Below are 20308 nucleotides of genomic sequence, written 5' to 3'. Positions count from 1 at the left end.
GCTAATGTTGGTGAGACTCTGCCATTACAGTCATTATAATTTTTAACTTTACATGATGAAAATGAGACTTTTTTCTATCTGAAATTAACCTAGTGGATTCGACAAGTCATCTTGTTTTCTTAGTGCTAGATAAATATTTCAGGGAAACAAAGCTACTTGTAATATACCTACTAAGGTCTTTTCAAACAATCTAAAATAATTTGTGGGGTTGGGGGATTGTTATAGAAGTCTTTTTTAGTTTACGTTAACCATTACTATGTTTACTCTTACCAACTCTAGACATTCATAACACCATTTAATGCTCTCCCATGTCATTTATACTTTGATATTTCAAAAATTCATTATTTCATCCCTATGGGTATTCCCTCCACAAATGCTTTTTGAAAGCCCTCCACCCCTTAGTAAACCATCTTGAGAAGGTAGCATGGCCAAAAATGTTTAGAACCTGGTAACTAACCCTTGTAGTAGTGAACCTCTCTGAATTTATTTAAGTTCAGAAGATAGGCATATGCAATAGATTTGTTTATTGAACTCATATTAAAAGGCATCCATTGTGTCAGGTTATAAAAGCCCAACTTCCATCAGCATAATCTTCAAGAATTTAAGGTCAACTCCATTCCATCTTGAGGCAGTGGAGTAATGTGTTGGTGGAAAGTTCATCATGATACCAATAGAATACAGTTATTTGAGCATGTCAAGTATAACCAGATTCTCTCATAAACAGGAGCTCCTAGGAAAATCAAATAGAAAGAATATATAATATACATTACATATTTTTAGGCTCACTGATTTTTACAAAACTACCTATTTTTCTGTTAGGTTTTAGAAATGCATATCTGCCCCTGTTTTTATACAAGTAGGCTGTGATAAGAATCTTTTATGTTTGTTTTACATTAAGCCATTACTAGGGGAAACTGGTTCATCATAAAAGGATTTTAAAATATAAGAACTGTATGTAAATGAACTAAGTTAAGGATGTAGGCCTTTAATTTTGATTTGTAGGCTTCCAGAGCAGAAATATTAAACTCAAATAATATTGCCATTAAAGTGAGAAATAAGTGGATAAGTTATTTTTTAAATTATCTTGAAAGTACCTTTCAAATATACAACTCTATAGTTCTGTGACCTAGAAAGTCAGATTATTAAAGAGTCTTCTAAATGCCACCAATCCCTGTGCCACAGGGATTCCATTTGGCTAGTCATATAACAGTTCATCTGGGTGAGGTTTTAAGAAAAGGTTTATTCTTATAGAAAATACAAAATCTGGATAATAGTCAAAATAATTCATTAGGGTTTTTTTCTCTGTTTTTAAGGATTTTTCCATAGAGATATGAAGCCAGAAAATTTGCTTTGTATGGGTCCAGAACTTGTGAAAATTGCTGATTTTGGTCTTGCACGAGAATTAAGATCACAACCACCATATACTGATTATGTCTCTACCAGATGGTAAGTAATTGATACAGAAAAAAAAGTAAATTAAATTCATATTCAAGTGTCACTAAAAAGTGCTGCCATAAAACTTTTTGGCAATTCCCTATTCACCTAAGAGGGAATGTGGAACTGAAAAATTCCTTTTGTTAAAATGTAGGAATGTCCTAATTAAATGGAGAGATTTGGAGAGAGAAAAATATATTACAAGTATGTTTCTACATAGAACACACCATTCTAGTTATTAAGGATAATGGGGTAAAAGACCCACCCCAGCCATATAATTTGAGAAATTCTTTCTTAAAATGAGAGTAGGACTAAAGGGAGTGAAAAGAAAACAAACTCAAAGGTAAGAGTCAGGGTGCTTTTGTCTGGTCCCTAATAATTCCTTCAGCTCCCTACAGCTCTTCACTCTTTGTCCTCCACTGAGGAGAAGGCCACAAATGGGTTTCCTTCACCCCTACCCTCTCCTTTCTCTTCTTCCTAACCCCACAGACTGAGAAAGAAAGGATTCTTCCTTGTGGGGGCTCCAAAGCTGCTGCCTTTTGAATTTTGACTTTGACTGCCTTTTCTTTTCTCTAAGGTCTTAATGCTAGCCTCTTCAGAGTCTGCTTCCCCTTTTGCCTTGCTTTTCTTCTAACTGGTCTATTAAAGTAGATTTTATAAACTGGATCTTTTGCACTGGACCTACACATAATGCTATAGTCATATCTTCTACCTACATGTGTCATATGGACCTTCTGGGCCTGTACCTCCTTACAGTTCCAAACTTGACTTCCTCTCTAGTTCTGAACTCAAGCTCTCAAGTGGGCCCCCTTTAAACTTCTTTTTTTTTTTTTTTACTGTTAGCTGAACTAGGGTGACCAGCGTGCCCCAATAGAAGAGGAATCTTTTTTCTTATCTTAAGTGAGGCCTAGAACTGTCTCCCAAACTATGTGTATTACTGTAATAACAAACAAAAAAATTGATTAGAATTTTGTAATATTAACTTTTTACCCCTCCTCTACTCTCTAGGAACTAAGCAGGGTATAGCACCACAAAACTCAAATGCCATGTTGTCTTATAGTTGTTGTTTTTGTATGTGTTTTTGTCTGTGTGTGTTCCGATATATCAACTAGATTATAATCTGTGAGGTCAGAATATATTTTATATCCCCAACATTTAGCACAGTATCTTTCACATGACTTACTTAGTTAATGTTTGTTAATTGGCCAAAGCTCATAAATTGAGTTGGATTCATTTTGTTAATAAATATTTTGAATTGCAAGTAGAATATATATCCTGTCTCGTATTTTGTTCTTCCACAGGTATCGTGCCCCTGAAGTTTTGTTAAGATCTTCAGTATATAGTTCTCCCATTGATGTGTGGGCTGTTGGGAGCATAATGGCTGAACTATATACACTAAGACCACTTTTCCCCGGGACAAGTGAGGTAGATGAAATCTTCAAAATTTGCCAAGTGTTAGGGACTCCCAGAAAGGTAAGCACTTTTAACCCACAATTTTTGAAAGTTGGATCAGATTTTTACCTTTATTTTCATTGGCTAAATTGTTGGGGCCCATGGAGAGATCAGCTTAATTTCAAAGGGTTCCTCAATCAAAGTCCAAAGCTAAAGTATAAAAGGGAAAATAATTACACCTCCCATAAACAATAAAGTGAACAGATTCTATTATATATTATTGTTATCAATAAATATTACTAAAACTTAAAACAGTTATATAAGGTATGACCATAGAGTAATGAGTTAAATTTCACAAATTACACAGGAAAAATCAAACTTTGTTTTATTGGTATACCTAAAGTCCATAACTGATATTTTATTTTGCATAGTAAAACCTTAGCTATAGTAATCTCCACAGGACAGTTTCCCCCTTGGTAAATATATATATAAATATACTCCGGCATTTTGGAAAAAAATTTGCACTGTGATTCATCATAAATAAAAACGTTGAGAAGTGAGACAAAAGTGAAAAAGCTGACTTAAGGATTAAGAACCTGCATATTGGGAGAAGGCTGGTGCCAAAGGGAAAAATAGAATGAGAATGAGAAGTAGGTTTAGCTAAGTTAGATCTGGTATGTGTTGAATTTGAGGTGCCAGTGGAACTGGCCAGTAGTTGCAGATGTGTATCTAAAGTTCAAAAGCCAAAGTCAGGGCTGGAGATAAATATATGGGAGTCTTCAGCTAGAAGTTGTAGTCATAAAAATTAATGAAATTGCCAGGTGAGAGAACTAAAGGTATTTGGGCCTGGCCCACATTAAGCGTTTAGGAAGACAGTGAGAAATCAGCAAAGGAGGGGTCTCCTTTACTGAGTTACTGGATGAAGAGCTAGAAGGGATTTTAAAGATCATCTAGTTCAACCTTCTTATTTTTGGTAAGGAAACTGAGTCTCAAGGAGGTTCAGTGACTTGTCCATGGTCCTACAGCTATTAATTGGCAAGCCCACTGTTCTTTCCATCTCTCATACTTGCCCTCAGATGGAAGACAGAAAGAAGCAAGGACCAAGGAGAAGTGGAAGGTGGACAAAAGTATAAAAAGCTGCAGATAGGCTGGGAAGAACAAGGATAAGAAAAAAGACTTAATAAGCAGGAGGTCATTGGGGACCTTTGAAAGAAAAACTCCTTGTTAACCATTTTGGTTAGTGAGGAATAAGATTACTACTTTGTCTTCTATGTCTTCAGTAAAATCATAGAAAAATAAACCTAGAAAGTATTTACTAAGGCCTATCAGGTACATTTTTTTGTTCATTTTGGTTTTAGGTATTTTTCTGCAAGGTTGGTTTTAATGTTTTTCAGAATTTTGCTAGCTTTACAAAATTATAGTTCTCAGAAAAGAAGTAAAATAATATAGTCTTATGCGTAATGAAGCTGACCCCACACAACCCTGCATGAAAATCATTCTCATCATGTTATGATCACATTTCATACATGAGAAAAGTAGTTTTGTTTCGTTTGACTTTTTATTGCTTTCTCTCAGCTTAATTCTCTTAGCCTAAACCAGCTATTTATCTCTCCCTAGACACTCTCAAGTAGGAAAGACCTGGGTTCAAACTCTGCCACTGACACATACTGGTTCTATCTCCTTGAACAAGTAATTTAAGTACCCCAGGCAATTCTCTGATACTCAGAATTTTAAAACAGCTGCTGATCTGCCTTAGTGTGGAGAATTTCTTCACTAGGATTTTTCAACATTGGTCCTTAGACTAAAAAATAAAAATAAAAAATAAAAACAAAACCTCGCTTGCTCATTGAGTTACATGGATAGTATCTGAATTCTAAAACACTAATTGTATATGATTAATTTTTATTGCTAGATCTACTTTGTGTTAAAATGTGATATATCATTTACATATAGAGGTTGGCTTTGGATCAGTATTACATTTCCAAATGAAAAAAGAAAAAATTGTGTCTTTTTTTCGTTTCTTTTTTTTAATAGAGTGACTGGCCAGAAGGGTACCAACTTGCATCCTCTATGAATTTCCGCTTTCCACAATGTGTTCCTATAAATTTGAAAACTCTAATTCCCAATGCAAGTAGTGAAGCTATACAACTTATGGGTGATATGCTGAATTGGGACCCCAAAAAACGACCAACTGCAAGCCAGGTATAATGACTTTTTCCCTCACATTTATGGTAAATTCCATTCTTTAAGACATTTTCAGCTGAAACCCTTTTCAATACAGATATCTACTATCCTCTTAGCAGGGTTGACCTAGACCAAATTATAAAATCTTTGAATTGCAAAGGATTCAGAATTCTGAAGAGAACTGGCCCTGAATGCATCATTAACACAGTTGCATGCATTAATGTTTCCCCCTTGCTAAGGAAATTTCTGTTTAAAAAACCATACTCAACCCAGAGAAATGGCAGGATTTTAGATAAGCTTTGAAAGTAGCATTTCAGGTCAAAGATGAGTGTACTTCAACAAGTCAAACCAACAAAGGTGATCGATCACCAACTCCCTCTCTGCACAGGACTGGTCCTGCCTTATAAATTGAGGGTGGAATTTTTGTTGTTGCTACACAGACACTGCAGTATTGAGAGGATCCATTCCTTCATTCATAACAGCATTATATTATTCCCTGCAGTGCCATCCTAGTTTCTCTGACCTCAACCTCACAAGAATTTCTGTTCCTGACCCTCACAGTTAGATAGCATGGGACTAGGCAGAGAAGCAATATCATCCCTTTCACTCTGTTTTCTCAGCGTCTGCCTTGGTATTTGCAAACTTGGCACACTCAATCACATCAGTCCATAGTATCTTAAAATTGTATGACTTTCCCCTAAAGGGAAAAAGTGAGTCTGAGGTTTAAACATAAAGAAATGCTCAGAATTCAGTGTTAGGCCGAAAAAGTAAGACCTAAATTCTAGCCTGTGAGACAAAAACTTATATGTGAGGTGGTTATATGTTATATATTGCTTCTTAGCATTTAATTTCTTGTTATGCAGGAGTAAAAATATGCTCTTGCTTCCCTGTAAGTCTCTTTTTTACCTTTCCGTCCTCTGAGTATTCTTTCCTCCTTCTACACTACTTTTAATCGTTTTTCAGGGTTCTATCCTTAACCATCTCTCTGTATTTTCCATTATGATGGCTTCTCTTAACTTTCCTGTGTTTCTTCTTTATTCTGTCCCCATCTTCCTCTATCTCCCCATTCACTTGCAGTTCTGCCAGCAGATGCAGATTGAGAGAACTTAACCTTTTACACAGGATTTTCCTTCTTTTAAGATACATGAAATCACCATCTCATTACGTAGAGAGTCAGTGGCCAGTGAAGTGTACAACCTTAAAGCAAATTCATTAAAGCTAAAACACAAAAGTGATCTGTCATTTCTTTATCACTTATTTATACTCATCATGTGAGATTGACTATCATGGTTATCAATGACTTTTGTTTTTTCTCCTATTTCTTGTGAGCTATCATTAGGCCAGGTCCCTTTTTCTAGTCAAACTTTGTACATACCCCCAAGGCAATACTTTCCATACAGTAGGTGTTTAATATCAATGTTTACCAAATTAGATGATTAGTACATGCATGTATTATTAACATTATTTCTTTCCCTTCGTGTTTGTCAATGTAAATATATTCCAATAAAAAAAATTCAAGAGTAGGATAGGAACCAATGATATTATTTAACTTCAGGAAGTTTCAAATATTCAATGAATTGCACATTAACTATTTTCAAGTGTTAAAAATTATACTCTCTGATCTATCACTAGTTTATTCCTATAAAAAAAGAACAAAGCTGCCTTGAATCTTCAACATAAAAACATTTTTTAAAATTGCTGTGAAAAGTTTTCTTTTTATATATTAATTCATATTTTTCCTTGTTTTCTTTAAGATTTTAATTGTTTGAACTATTCTTTTTTTAGTGTTTATAAGCACATGCTCAGAAAATACTTCTTGGTTTAAAAAAATGTGTAGTGTACACAGTCTCCATTGCTTCAGATTGTACATTTGGATTTCTTGAACTTTTAGTATGTCTCTTGGTTTACTGTTATACACTGTACACGTCGTACAGAGAACCTCCCAAATAGTCCAGTTTCTTCTTCTAGTTTCTTATAAGCTTTTTTCCTGACAAATTAGCAAACATTAAGCTATCTGTATCACTTAAGCTTCAGGAAATTAGCAGATAATCAAGGGCGAAGTGACTTAAAGAGGTGTTATTCCCTGCACTTGAATAGCCCTTCTCTACCTCACTTCTTCCTGGTGATCCTGGACTTTTTGGTAACATAGTATCCTAAGATTTCAGTCTTAGGAATTACAGTACAAACATGCACAGGACCCAGAATGGTCCCTCTGAAAGAGAAGGTAAAGTGATGCAGGTTAAATGCATTTCCCCAAACCATTTCCCCAACAAGTATTATTTATAAGTACCCCAAAAACTACCAGTCAGCAACAGTTCTCAGTCTTCATGGGCCCTGAGCCCTTAGTTCATTGAGAGAGAGTCAGGCTCAGCTCATCTCTTATCTGCCTTTGTTCTTCCCTTTCTGTTTCACTCCTGCCCCCTCCCTTCACTCCCTAGCAAACCCTTTCTACCAAGAAAGCAATACTCTTTTTTCTCTGTTCAGGAAACAGAAAGAGGAATGGTTACTTTGCTTCTTGTAGGTAAGAAAGGATTCAGGAGTAGATTGATTACTTCATCTCCCTCCCTACCTGAGAATTTGTGCTCTGAATAGCCCCACCATGATGTCTGATAAGCCCTACTCTGTAGAATCAGAGGTCCATATAACTTGCAGAGTATATTTTAAAAAAATTATTAATTCTGTAATAATATATTTATGATAAACATCAATTAACAATCAGATGAAACATGGAATAAATCTTCAACCCAGATTCATAAATTTGGATGGTCTACATCTCTATTAGAGCAAAACAAAATAATGTTATACCATATTTGAAAAATTAAACTTTTTTTGATGTTTGCTGTGTCCTTTTCTGAATCTGCCTGTAAATAATTACCTTTGATCTTCTTTTTCATTTTGCAAAAATATTAATCATTTTTATCAGTTTGCTTCTATTTTGTCCTACAAAAAACTTTCTTATTTTAGTGCATCTCCATACTGTCATTGTTGTATATTTGGTATTCAACTCCTTACAGCTTTCAAATATTGGCAATTATGATACTAAAGATAGTGAAACTTATGAATAACTATGAAACTGAATGTTAAATAGAACATTCAGATCACAAGTTTTCATAAACTGCAGTCAGAACTGATTTGGTTATTTTATCATCGCTAACCATCATGTCCAATTTAAAGTAATAACAAGAAAATCAACTAATTTCAACAAGCTACATATTAAGCTCTTTAAATATTTAGAGTTCTGGCTTCATGATAAATGCTACAAGTGAGATAACATGTAAAGCACTTTGCAAAGCTTAAAGTGATTTCTAAATGCTACCTATTATTATTATTTTAATTTTTCATACATTGATTTAATATCTTCCATGTTTTTTCAGGCTTTGAAATATCCGTATTTTCAAGTTGGTCAGATATTAGGCCCTCCGCCGCAGTACTTGGAACCAAAGCAATCTGTGAACAAACAACTTCAGCCAACAGAGCCAAAACAATCCTTTGTTGAATTAGAACTTAAACCTCCACCAGATGACCAGGCCCCTCCACTTCCCCAAAAGAAAATTAGCCATCAGCCACTACAACCAATTCAACTGCCACAGAACTTGCCTGCCCAGCAGCCTTCAAAACATCAGCCTCACCAAAAACATCAGGAATCATTATTTCCAAGTATCATCAGAAACTCATCACCTGTAAGTAATTGGCAATAACAAAATGGAGTGGTTTTACTAATGAGATTGTCTGGGCCTCGTTTTCAGACCTTTCTAAGAAACCTTAGAAAAGTGCATGTCCATTCTGTTTTAAAGTACTTCTTGCCCAAAGTATGATCTTTACAAATTTATGGGTTTAAATATTCACAGGGAAAAAAAAAATCCACTCTTCTGGTACTTAAGTATGAAAGACAAAGCAGAAACCAGACAATGGAAAGCAATTAACAACTAAACTCTATAATTTTTTAAAAACTAGCAATTGAGATGCAAATGATTTCAAAATAAAAATTTTAAAGAATTCAGTTTTTGAGTGCTAATTTAAGTTCTTCATTATCTATTATATCTATTATATGTTTTTTCTAACTGTTAATTGGCCTAAAGGGAGGACGTTTTCTGAATTAGATAACATGCAGTATCAAACTTTATTTTTAATGTTTTCTTCATAGGCTCTTCTTCTTCTACCCTAACTGTATATTCCCAAAGGTTTGATCCTCATCTTCTTCCCAGAGAGAATGCTATAATTTCTAATTTTCTGCTGTAATTTCAAGTCTTACTGTTACATGGATTACTTCTAAATTTTTATCTTCATCTCTGACTTTTTTATCCTAACCTTTTGCCTTGCATTTCCAGCTGCCTCCTGAACATACGTAGATGTCCCTCACTTCTATCTAACTCAAAACATCTAAAACTAAGTTCCTGATCTTTTCCTTAAGAGTAGCTCCCTCTCCCAGCCTCCATTTTTCCATTCATTTTACCATTTAATTATCCATACTTAAAATGTTAGTTAACTATGAGTCCTTCCTGTCCCTCCTCTTCTACATATCTATTTGTCACTAAGTTCAGTTGATTCTTCCTTTATAATATCATTGAAATTCATCCCTTCCTTTCTAATCAAAGATTCTTAAAGCTGGAAATAACCTCAAAGGCTATCTTCTCTGGCCCGTACTCTGAACAAGAATCCTCACTTTCATCTGGAAAGTCATTATCCAGCCTTTCATGATGAGAATGTGCCATGGAGTCAGACCCTCCTGATGGAGCTCATTCTGCTTTTCTGTAGTGCTGAATGTTTTGAGGTTTTCCCTTCTATCAAGACTAAATTTGCAACTTCTTAGTTCTTCTTTTTGGGACCAAGTGCACCCAGGCTATTTATTCTTCATTTACTTTGAGGCAGCTATCTTAATCCTGTAAATCTTCTCTTCTCTGGATTATACATCCCAGTGTCTTCAATCTTTCCTTTATAAAGCATGATATCAAGTCACTTCATCATCCTTTTTGCACTCTTGTGAAGCTTACAAGTATCCCTCCCAGAACAGAACATAATAGGTATGGTCTGACCAGGACAAAGTGTAATGGTATTATCATCCACCTACTCCTAGTCACTGTCATTTTTTGATACAGCCTAAGATTACATTAACTTTCTTGGCTACTGACACTGTTGACTCATATTAGGCTTACATCTACTACAAACTCCAGTCTTTTTTTTAGGTAAGCTGTTGGCCAACCCCACCTTCCTACTTTATTCTTGTAAAGTTTATTTTTGGAATCCAGAATTGAGAATTTTTATTTTTCGTATCTCAAATTCTCCTTAAATTTCATCATCTTAGATTTGTCCCATATTCTAACCTAACATCTTTATGAATCCTGATTGTCATCCAGTGTGTTAGTTGTCCCTCCCACCTTTATGTCATCTGCAAATCTAATGAACGTGCCAACTGTGCCTTTATTCAAGTCATTGATAAAAATGTCATAAAGCCAAGGGCCAGGTACACATCCTTAGCACACTGCACAGTGGGCCATTCTTCCAAGATTAGATCAAACTATTAATAACTGCTCTTTGGATTTAGCTATTCAACCAATTCCAAACCCACCTAACAATGCTATCATCCTGTGTTTCTTTATCATTTCCAAAAGAAACATGAGTTTGTCAAATGCATTGCTAAAAATCCAGGTAAGCTACATCTGTAGAATTTTCATTAAACCTATCAAAAAAGGAAATCATTTTAATTTGGCATAACTGACTCTGTGATCACCCTTTCCTCTGCTAGCACATAGTAAGTGTATAATCATTCTTGTTGACTAGTCACTTGGCAATAATAATAATAGATTAATAGTGATGATGATGATGGTGGTGGTGGTGGTGATGGTGATGATGGTAGCTGAAATTTACATATATCTTTAAGGTTTACACAGTACTTTACAAACCTCATTTCAGTTGAATTTCACAAGATTATGCAGTATGTGTTATTATTAGCCCCTTTTATAGATGAGGAAACTGGAGTTTAGAGGGATGACTTACTCAGGGATGATGTAGCCATTGGACTGAGATGTGATTCAGCCCAAGTTCTCATTCCAAGTTTCATGTTCTTTCTTCTGCATTGATCGGCCTTAATGTTCAATGAGAATTCCTTTAATAACATGTTCTAGAATTTTGCCAGAAATGAGGGTCTGACTCCATGGCATAAAATTTAGCAGAGTCCATTTTTTTGCCTTTTAAAAGCAAGTCAGCCCATTTTCTCTCTTCTACATTTCTCATTCTCTTTGGCCTCCCAACGATCACTGATAGTGACAGCCATCATGCCTGTGAGTTCTTTCAGTCCCCTAAAGATGTAGTTCATCTGGGCCAAGGACCATTGCTTCCCCTTTGTTGGAGATCTTCAGGCAAAGACCAGTTGACTACCTTTGAAGTGGATTATAGAGGGGATTCTTGTTCTTCAAGTACAGATAGCAATTAAATGATCTCTTACTGTTTTCTTATTTTCATCTAGTCATTTATGTTCCATCTTTTCCATATCAAAGTTCTTTCTCCTTGGCAGAGAAAATAGATATAAAGTATGAATTGAGCAGCTCTGCCTTCTCTCTGTTGTTACTTATCATTGCCTCATCTACCCCAAGCAGCATCCACCCCAATTTTCCTTATGTAACTAAAACCTAATTTTTGTTGTTCTTTACCTTTTTCACCAGACTCACCTCATTCTGAATTTCAGTGCCTTAATGCTATTCTTAAATAGTTATACTTTGTTTTTTAATTTATTCATATTTATCTTCCTTTGCATCCATCTTCTTTATATGTCTTTTAAAATATAAGTTAATTGATGAGTTGTTTTTGTATATCCATATCAGTCTTAAATGACTTTGGCTGTTATTCTTTATTGGAATTATTTTTCTTTGTAGCTTCAAAATCAAAACTCACTAAGAACACCAAAATCTAGGCTGCATATCAGGTCATTCCTGATTTATCTTACTTCTCTATGACAAATTGTGAAAGAAGTTCTCATTGACTACCAGGGTTCTCATTTCCACCCCAGCAATCAGCTCCTTCTTTTTGGTGAGAATCAAATACAGAATAGACTTCTCTTTGTTCCTCTATCTTTTGAAGGAAAAAAATGCCATTTAGTCAAATCAAGGAATAATTAGATACTCTATATTTGGCAGTGAGAGATCTTTAGCAGATTGTCTTGGTGATTGAAGTCCCCTTTACTATTATTCCATCCTAGGCTCTGAATCTCTTTCCTGAATTCCTCATCTGTTTCCACTTCTTTCCTAGGTAGTGGGTATTATTCTGTGAAGATGAGATTGTTTCTGTATATACTCCTTGTGATCTTCAACTAAATGTTCTCTACCATACTTCTTCTGTCCCTATTTTCTGGATTTCTTGTTCTTACTGTATCTTCTTTTTAACGCGTAATGCTGCTGTTTGGCAGAAATTAAATTTTATGCCACAATCTTATACCATATTCAAGACTCAAAGGTATATGTGACCTAAATATGAAAAAGTACAACACAAAAATAAAGAACTGAAGGAGATACCATTCAGATTTATGGTTAGTATGGAAATTCTTAACCAAACGAGATAGAGATCATTAAAGGTCAAGTAGACAGTTTCAGTTATATAAAATTTAGAAGATTTTGCATTGATAAAAGAAGTACAAATAAGACATCTATATTATAGCAAGAGAGGAACTTTTACATCACATATATCTGATAAAAATCTGTCATCCAAGATATATAAGGAATTGGTAAAAAATACATCTGACAAAAAATATTCCCCAGTAAATAAATGGTGAAACGATATGAACAGACACTTTTCAAAAGAATTGGACATTATTAACAACTATATGGGAAAAAATGGTATAAATCACTAATAATAAAGGAAATGAAAATAAAGCAATGCTGAAGTTTCACTTAGGACTCAACAGATTGGCAATATGATTTTTTACAAAGTAATTGTTTGAGGAGCAGTGGTAGAACAGGCCTATTAACACACTACTGGTGAATCAATAAGTTAGTCTAATCATTCTGAAAAATAATTTGAGAATGATGTAAGAAAACCACTAAAATGTACATACTTTTTGATCCAGTAATTCCATTCCGGAGCATTTATCCAGGTAGTCACTGGCAGAAAGAATGTTCCTATATGTAGTGAAATAGAGTATAGTGGTTGTTGATCATTTGCATTTTTGCTTTTGAAAAGTTTTTTCTATCTTTTAACCACTTATCTGTTGGAGAATGGTTCTTCCAACTCATGTGTTTTCTCACATGGCTACTCCTAACTGGTATGTCCTTTTCCATTTCTTTGTGTACTGTTCATCCTTTGAATAGTGCAAAGCTGACCTCTTCCATCAAGTCTTTTCCAGTTACTCCAGCTCAGAGAGATCTTTCTTTTTTCTCTTATTATCTAGAGTCTAAATAGGTTCCCAAAGTGGGAAATACCGCCCTCTGGGGCTGCTGGAACGATCCAGGGGGCAGTAGTAGCCTCAGGTGCAATTGGAGAGCATTGAATAAAAATAAGGGTTAACCTAATGTAATCCTAAGGGGGCTCTGAGTAATTTTTTAAAAGGGGCAATAGGCCAAATAAGTTTGGGAACCACTCTAGACAATTTAGTCTTTATTTTTATTGCCTATCATTATTAATTAACCTTTCATGAGTATATTTCTTTCCTCAACTATATTATAAGTTAATTCAGAGCAAGAACCCTCTCAGTATCCAACACAGTATCTTGCAAATACTAGGTATTCAATAAACATTTGTTAATCATAAAAGACAAGTGTGATGTATTGGGTGTATGGTTCCTAGAGTCAAGAAAATTGAGCTCACATCCCCACTCCAACACTTAAACTGAATTTCAGTTTCTTTGCCTATATGTGGAAATAATAAACTTTTAACTGCTTATCTTAAAGGATCGTTATGAGAAAAATGCTTTGTAAACCTAAAGGACCATATAAATGTGAAATGCTGATTATGATTATCATTCTGATTTTTTTTTTTTTACTTCAGAAGCACAATGTTGCAGTGGGTCATAAAAATGGTAGAAGGCGTTGGGGTCAGACTGTGTTCAAGACTGGAGATAGTTGGGAAGATATTGACGACTCTGATTTTGGAGTCTCACATTCCAAGAAGCCCAGCATCTCTGTTTCAAAAGAAAAGAAGAAAAAGGATTTGGCAATTTGGTAAGGCTTCCATTGCAACAAGTGAAGGCTATTTTAACTCATGGCAACTTTGTTATAAGAAAAGGTTCTTGGAGATTGTTTCCTTTCTCTTCTTATCTCCCACATCCAGGCATTAAATCCTATTGATTCTTCAATCAATTTTGGTTAATTAAAAAACAGCAGTTACTTTCATTTGTTTTTGTTCCAAACCATTTCATTGTGTTTCTTAATGGGCAGGAATCTTTACTTCTAACACAGTGCCATTTTTTAACAAAGTGTTAATTGATGATGTGTTATCTGATAGTTTTTGTTTTGTTATTTTTTGTTGTTAAAGATGTTATATAATGAATTTAAGCTACATGTAGTATAGAATTTATATCTGCTTTTTTATAAACCTTTAAAAGATTCTAAACCAAGCTTTGTGACTGATGAAATATACAACATATGTTTATGTCCCATTTGCTTAAAAATAACTCTTTACAATGGACATGACTATTAATAAATGAGCAGATGAGCCCTATCCCAACATGATGTTAGCAGTTTTACTTTGTTGATGGAGAAAACAGATTGGAAACCTTTTGGAAAATTTTCCAACTTTGGCCAAAAAATTTTTTTTAGGATTTACTCTTTGATATTTCTTTCTCTTAATTGGCAAATTAGGTGGAGGACATTCTGGGTGGAATGAAAGAGGAGTTAAATATTGTTTAGACTTATGGAAGGATATTTACTTTGATAAATTTATTTTTAAATTTTTTTTCTTCTAGGTACTCAAGAGAAGGCAATGAGAAAAGCAATGATACAAGTTAGGGAAGCTTGTCTAACAGCTATTTGCCATCATGTAGTGCATGGGCTGCCACCTTGAAAACCTAAGGTTGCCCAGTTTGAATCCTGGTTTGCTGTGGTTTTGGCTTTCTAAAAATATATACATTTATGTATATAAATATTAATTCACAGAGAATGCTGACTGTGATGTTTGCTTTTTTTTTTAATATTCTCAGTTTGGCATGAGAAAATTCAGTAAAGGTAAAAGTGTACTAACCAGGATTGAGATCAAGACGTTTTTAAGTAGATAATATGTTCATCTCTCACTTACATACAAGTTCAAATGTCTCCCTCCTCCCCAAGAGAAAGTTCAGGCCCTTACTGAGACCAGTCTTATGTTTGAATTGTATTTTCAACAGACTGTAGGAATTTTTTGGAAACCTACACAATTCTCATTTTAATTGAATTTTATTAAATTTTCCTGGGGGGGAGGAGGAAGGAAAGGGAGAAATAGGACAATTCTTCCCAAACCAGGATTTGAAATAACTTAGATTTTAAAGGTAGTAATCCATGCAATACAACATGGTAAAGTGAGAAAGGATAAACTTCCCTAATTTATATCACAGTCTTTTATTTCTGCCCCCATTCCCTTCCCCTCTCTCACCCCCACCATCAAAAAACAAGAACAAAAGGTTTATCACAATTCTCTTAGTTATTTGATATATGTATACCTTGTAAGACTGAGATTGCAAATTCCTTGAAAACAGGAACCATGCTTTATGCTTCTTTAGGAAATTCCACTGTGTTTTGTAGATTTCTAGGTATATAGTCAGCATTTGAATAAATACTTGTTGAATAGCATATATTCATTACAAAATATTTTAAAGAGTTATCCCATTTTATATCCTTACAAGAACCCTGTGAGGAGGTGGTGAGAGTTTTATTATCTCCTTCTTGTAGATGATAAAACAAAGGCTCAGACAAATGATTTACTCAATGTTATATAGCTGGTAAGTAATAGAACTAGATTCAATCCCAGGTTTTCTGATTCTAATTCAATTTAAAATAATTTTTTTTCCTGCTCATAATATCCCCTATATATTTTCTCATTAAAAGATACTAGACAGTAATAAAGGCCCAAAATAATCAAAAAGTTTATAATAATAAGAATAGTTCATTCAACAAAAATATATTAAGAACCTACTGAATGCAAAGCTCTGTGCTGAGTGCTACAGGTCATGTAAAGATGAAAAAGACATAGTTCCTTTTTTCAAGGATCTTACAATCAAATAGTGATAAATACATGAAATCAAATGACTTTAAAATAATGTATTGGTACCATAATAGAGATAAAAATGCTAAAAGAGTTCAGAGGAGAGAGAGATTACCTTGGTTGAGGAATAGAGAGAGAGATCAGTTAAAGTTTCTTGAAGGAAATGGCAGTTAATATGGCCCTTGATTAATGGGTATGATTACCACAGATAGTAAGAGAATACCTAGCTCCTCCTGATGAATTCAAGCCTCTTAGCTGAGGCAAATTATGTCCTAGGTTACTAAAAAACTGAAAGTTATGATTGTCATGCCATCATCAGTAGTATAAGAAACATCACAGAAAAAAGCTTAGAAAAGGATAAAAGTGGTCTTGATTTTCAAAAAAGAGATGGCCTAAATAATAGCACAGTTAGGTGAATTTAGAACTAATTAAATACCCATTCTCAAAGAGTAGTCATTAATAGTTTAAAGATAACTTCAAAGGTAGACTCCAGTAGAGTGCATCAAGATTATTGGATAAGGAGCAGAAGACATGATTATCAAATCTGCAGATGACAGAAATCTATGAGGAAGAATACACTGTATGACAGAATCAGGAGTCAGAAAGATACAAGAGTAGGCTGAAGCTGGTAAAACAAAATTGAATGGGAAGAAATGTCAAAATCCTATTCTTGGACTATAAAAATCAACTTCACAAATACAAGGTGGAGAAGTCTGGGTAGAGAGTAGTTTGTCTAAAAAAGATCTGGGGATGTTAGTGTGGTACAAGCTTAAGCTGGGTCAATAGTGTGACAGGACAGGCAAGAAAACTGATTGACTCTTGGGCTTCATTAAGAGTAGCACAGCTTCCAGCAATGAGGACAGCAGATGGGCCTACCACCTCTGCCATTTTATGTTTAGTTGGGCATGCCATGCATATTTTATGAAGGGCATTGATAAAGAAGGGAAAAACTGTCCAGGGATGGTAAATGGCCTTCAAGTCATACCATGTGAGAATCATTTGAAGGAACAGGGGATGGTTAGCCTGGAGAAGACAAGACAGTGGAGAGAGGGAGTGGGGAAATATGATAGTTGTCTTCAAGTATTTTAAGGGCTGTCATATGGAAGAGGGTCTAGATCAGCTTGAACCCATCTGGAAGAACTTGTAGAGAGGCAAATAATAAGCTCAGTGTTGGAAACAGAACAAAAGAGTTCTTAACAATTAAAACTGTCTTAGCTAATTTAGCAAGTTTCCCCTCATTTGAATTCTTTTAGCAAAAGTTGAATGACCACTTATTATATTGTAGTGGGATTCTTTTGTAGGCATAGGTTTTGCTGTCTAATATATTAAGCTCTGAAGTGCTGTGATCCCTGTGGGTTATATTTGAAGGAATACAGCCTTCTAGGCATTCTGCTGGGCACAGATTTCAGCTCCCAATAATGGTGACCTTGACAACTATTAGAACTGTTACAAAATGAAACTAGATGCCTCATGAAATAGTTCCCTCTTACTAGGGGTTTTTAAATAGACTGGATGAACATCTTTTAGAGTCATTACAGAGTTGACATCATGTAGAAATTTGAAACTCTTGAGGCTCCATCCAGCTGTAAGATTCTACAACAAAAGGATAGACATTTTTAGTTAATTGGCCATAGCATTATTCACATTCATACATACACACAAACATTTAAGTCTTTATGCAAGCATATGTGTGTGTGTTCGTCCATTGCCCAAGAAGACCATGCCATCAGAGAAATGATGATATGACTTGCACTTGACTTTGTTCTGAGTGAGGGAGGGCTGTGCAGGTCACCAGTCTCACTTCTCCTCCAGAGCCATCTGAATGCAATGACCAGATATTCATCAGGATGACTGGAGATGACTCAGGATGAGGCAGTTGAGGTTAAGTGACTTGCCCAAGGTCACACAGCTAGTGAGTGTCAAGTGTCTGAGGTGAGAGTTGAACTCAGGTCCTCCTGACTCCTGCACTGATGCTCTATCCACTGCACCACCTAGCTGCCCCATGCAAGCATATATTGGTACACTAACTGGAAATTACATTTTGGAGCACAAATCTTCCAATCCTATTCAGTCCACATCCTAAACTATTTTAATTAGGCAACTTTCTAAAATTTTTACAACAAATTAAGGCAGGGGTGTTGTGAGATTCAAATGAGATAATGAATTATAAAACACTTTACAAATCTTAAGACACTGTAAATAGCAATGATTTTTAAAATCTTTTTAAAATTTTAGACAAATACTGAAACTTAAATACATAATGAGAACAAGAAACATTAACTTAAATATAAAATAAGAAAAAAACCATGTCATGTGCACAGCCAAATGTAGGAGAGGATTCAGAATATATTGCAATAACTTTCTATTTCAAGAAAGCCTATATGTTAAATAATGTTGATAGTTCTCCCATCATTTCTTTGTCTCCTTGTAGGTTTTCTTTTGTTCTTTGCTGTACACTTTTTACTTTGATTTTTTTCCCCTTCCTCCCCCTTCCACCCTCTCCCCAGGCTACAATTAAGCATAGATATATTTAGATAGATAGATAGATAGATAGATAGATAGATAGATAGATAGATAGAGATAGAGATAGATATATCTACATACATGTATACATATATACACAAACACATACATACAAATATAAACATATACTTTCCCTAAGAGATTCAACTCTTAATCTTTGTTTTTATGTTTGTGCATATCTCTTTTTTCCTATCCCTCCTAACTTCTCTACTTCTCTAACTTTCCTATTCCTCCTAACCTGCTCCCTTGTTCTCCGATTACTTAACCTATACCCCACCTCCCTTATCCTCCCATATCCATAAATCTAAACATCTTTTTATATGCCTCTTTGACCTATTGCTTTTCTTCTACCCACTACCGTGCCCTCCTATTAGTTAACCAACCCCCCCCCCACAGCAATCCCTCCCTTATCCTCCCCTTCCCATAAATCAAAACACCCTTTTGTACCTTACCAATCATGCCAATGTTACTATTGCCAACAATCTCCAGGCTTCCAGTCTGATGATAACTTCATTCCCTAAGCTAACACACTCTTGCTGAGCTTACACAGTGTTTGACAGTGTGTTGACAACCAGACTTGGGGAGGAAAATATATACACACACACAAAAAAAATCAAACAAACTCTGATTTGTAGCCATTGCAGTTATCAGAACTGTAACAAGTGTGATATCTGAAGTTCACACTAAAAATGTAACAATTAGCTTGAAACCAGAGCTAACTCTAACACACTTGACTTAAGGTAACCATGGTTGTTCTACCTTCCTATTATCTTTAGACTGATTATAAACCTGTGACCTATTAAATTAAGAAAATGTCCCTTTTCTGAAAGAACCATTTATACATAACTTACTAAGCAGTCTGTTTAACCAATTAGTTAATGTCACCCAATGTAATAAATATGAAATGATTTTCTGTTCACCATACTATAAATTGAAGAGTAAGGTTAACAGCTAGTTGACAATGGTGCCAACCAATATTTCTGTTAAAGAAAGCTTTTGGGATCATTTAAGGTATCACATTAGCTGTTCTGAAAGGATTTATGAAGAGTAAGTAAGAAAAGAGCATTTTCATTTTGTATACTCTGATACTATTTTATAAATTTACTTCCAGTGTACCAGAACCCATAACTTCAGACTCCAAACAGTCAGGAGGGGAAAACAGGAGTTTGCCTGCTGCTGTCTTAAAAAATGATTCTGACTTTTCGTCCGGTTCAGCTGCCAAACAGTACTACTTGAGACAATCAAGATACCTTCCAGGTAAGTAAAAGACTTATAATGAATTAAATGACTTGGATAATTTTTATGAAAGGCAAAAAAGAATCATCTGTCTATGTATGTATTCATACTAGAATGTTTGAATCCATTTTATTTAAAAATTCTAATTTGGACTAATCTATATATGTGCATATACACACACGTATATACTCAACTCCTGATCTCTCTCTATAACAAATTTTGAATCCTAGGCAATATTTGCCCTGCCATTCAGTACATTTAGAATCACAGAGTCATAGAAATTTAAATCCGGAATGGAACTTGAATATCAGCTTCCTCACTTTGCAGATGAGACCTAGAGAGATGAATTAATTTACCTAAGTTCACTCAGTTATCAATT

At 34.8% G+C, this 20308-nt stretch overlaps 1 protein-coding gene and 1 long non-coding RNA gene across 7 annotated transcripts in view; one reads left to right on the top strand and one right to left on the bottom strand.

Moving 5' to 3' along the window:
• MAK (male germ cell associated kinase) overlaps positions 1 to 20308 on the top strand; it is an 80370-nt gene that overhangs the window by 32465 nt on the left and 27597 nt on the right. For all 6 annotated transcript variants that reach the window (XM_072603804.1, XM_072603802.1, XM_072603803.1 and 3 more), the window contains 6 exons: positions 1314 to 1446; positions 2736 to 2907; positions 4861 to 5028; positions 8385 to 8690; positions 13984 to 14156; positions 19805 to 19950. In XM_072603804.1, coding sequence (XP_072459905.1) covers positions 1314 to 1446; positions 2736 to 2907; positions 4861 to 5028; positions 8385 to 8690; positions 13984 to 14156; positions 19805 to 19950 — 1098 coding nt within the window. The remainder of the gene's footprint in view (positions 1 to 1313; positions 1447 to 2735; positions 2908 to 4860; positions 5029 to 8384; positions 8691 to 13983; positions 14157 to 19804; positions 19951 to 20308) is intronic.
• On the bottom strand, positions 510 to 8628 carry LOC140500831 (uncharacterized). Its single transcript, XR_011965903.1, has 3 exons — positions 8355 to 8628; positions 2956 to 3036; positions 510 to 730 (listed from the first exon to the last, which is right to left on the bottom strand). It is a non-coding gene; the product is annotated as an uncharacterized lncRNA (long non-coding RNA).

This window comes from Notamacropus eugenii, chromosome 4, assembly GCF_028372415.1.
Source record: "Notamacropus eugenii isolate mMacEug1 chromosome 4, mMacEug1.pri_v2, whole genome shotgun sequence".
Classification (NCBI taxonomy): domain Eukaryota; kingdom Metazoa; phylum Chordata; class Mammalia; order Diprotodontia; family Macropodidae; genus Notamacropus; species Notamacropus eugenii.
This window is presented reverse-complemented; position numbering and strand designations above follow the sequence as displayed.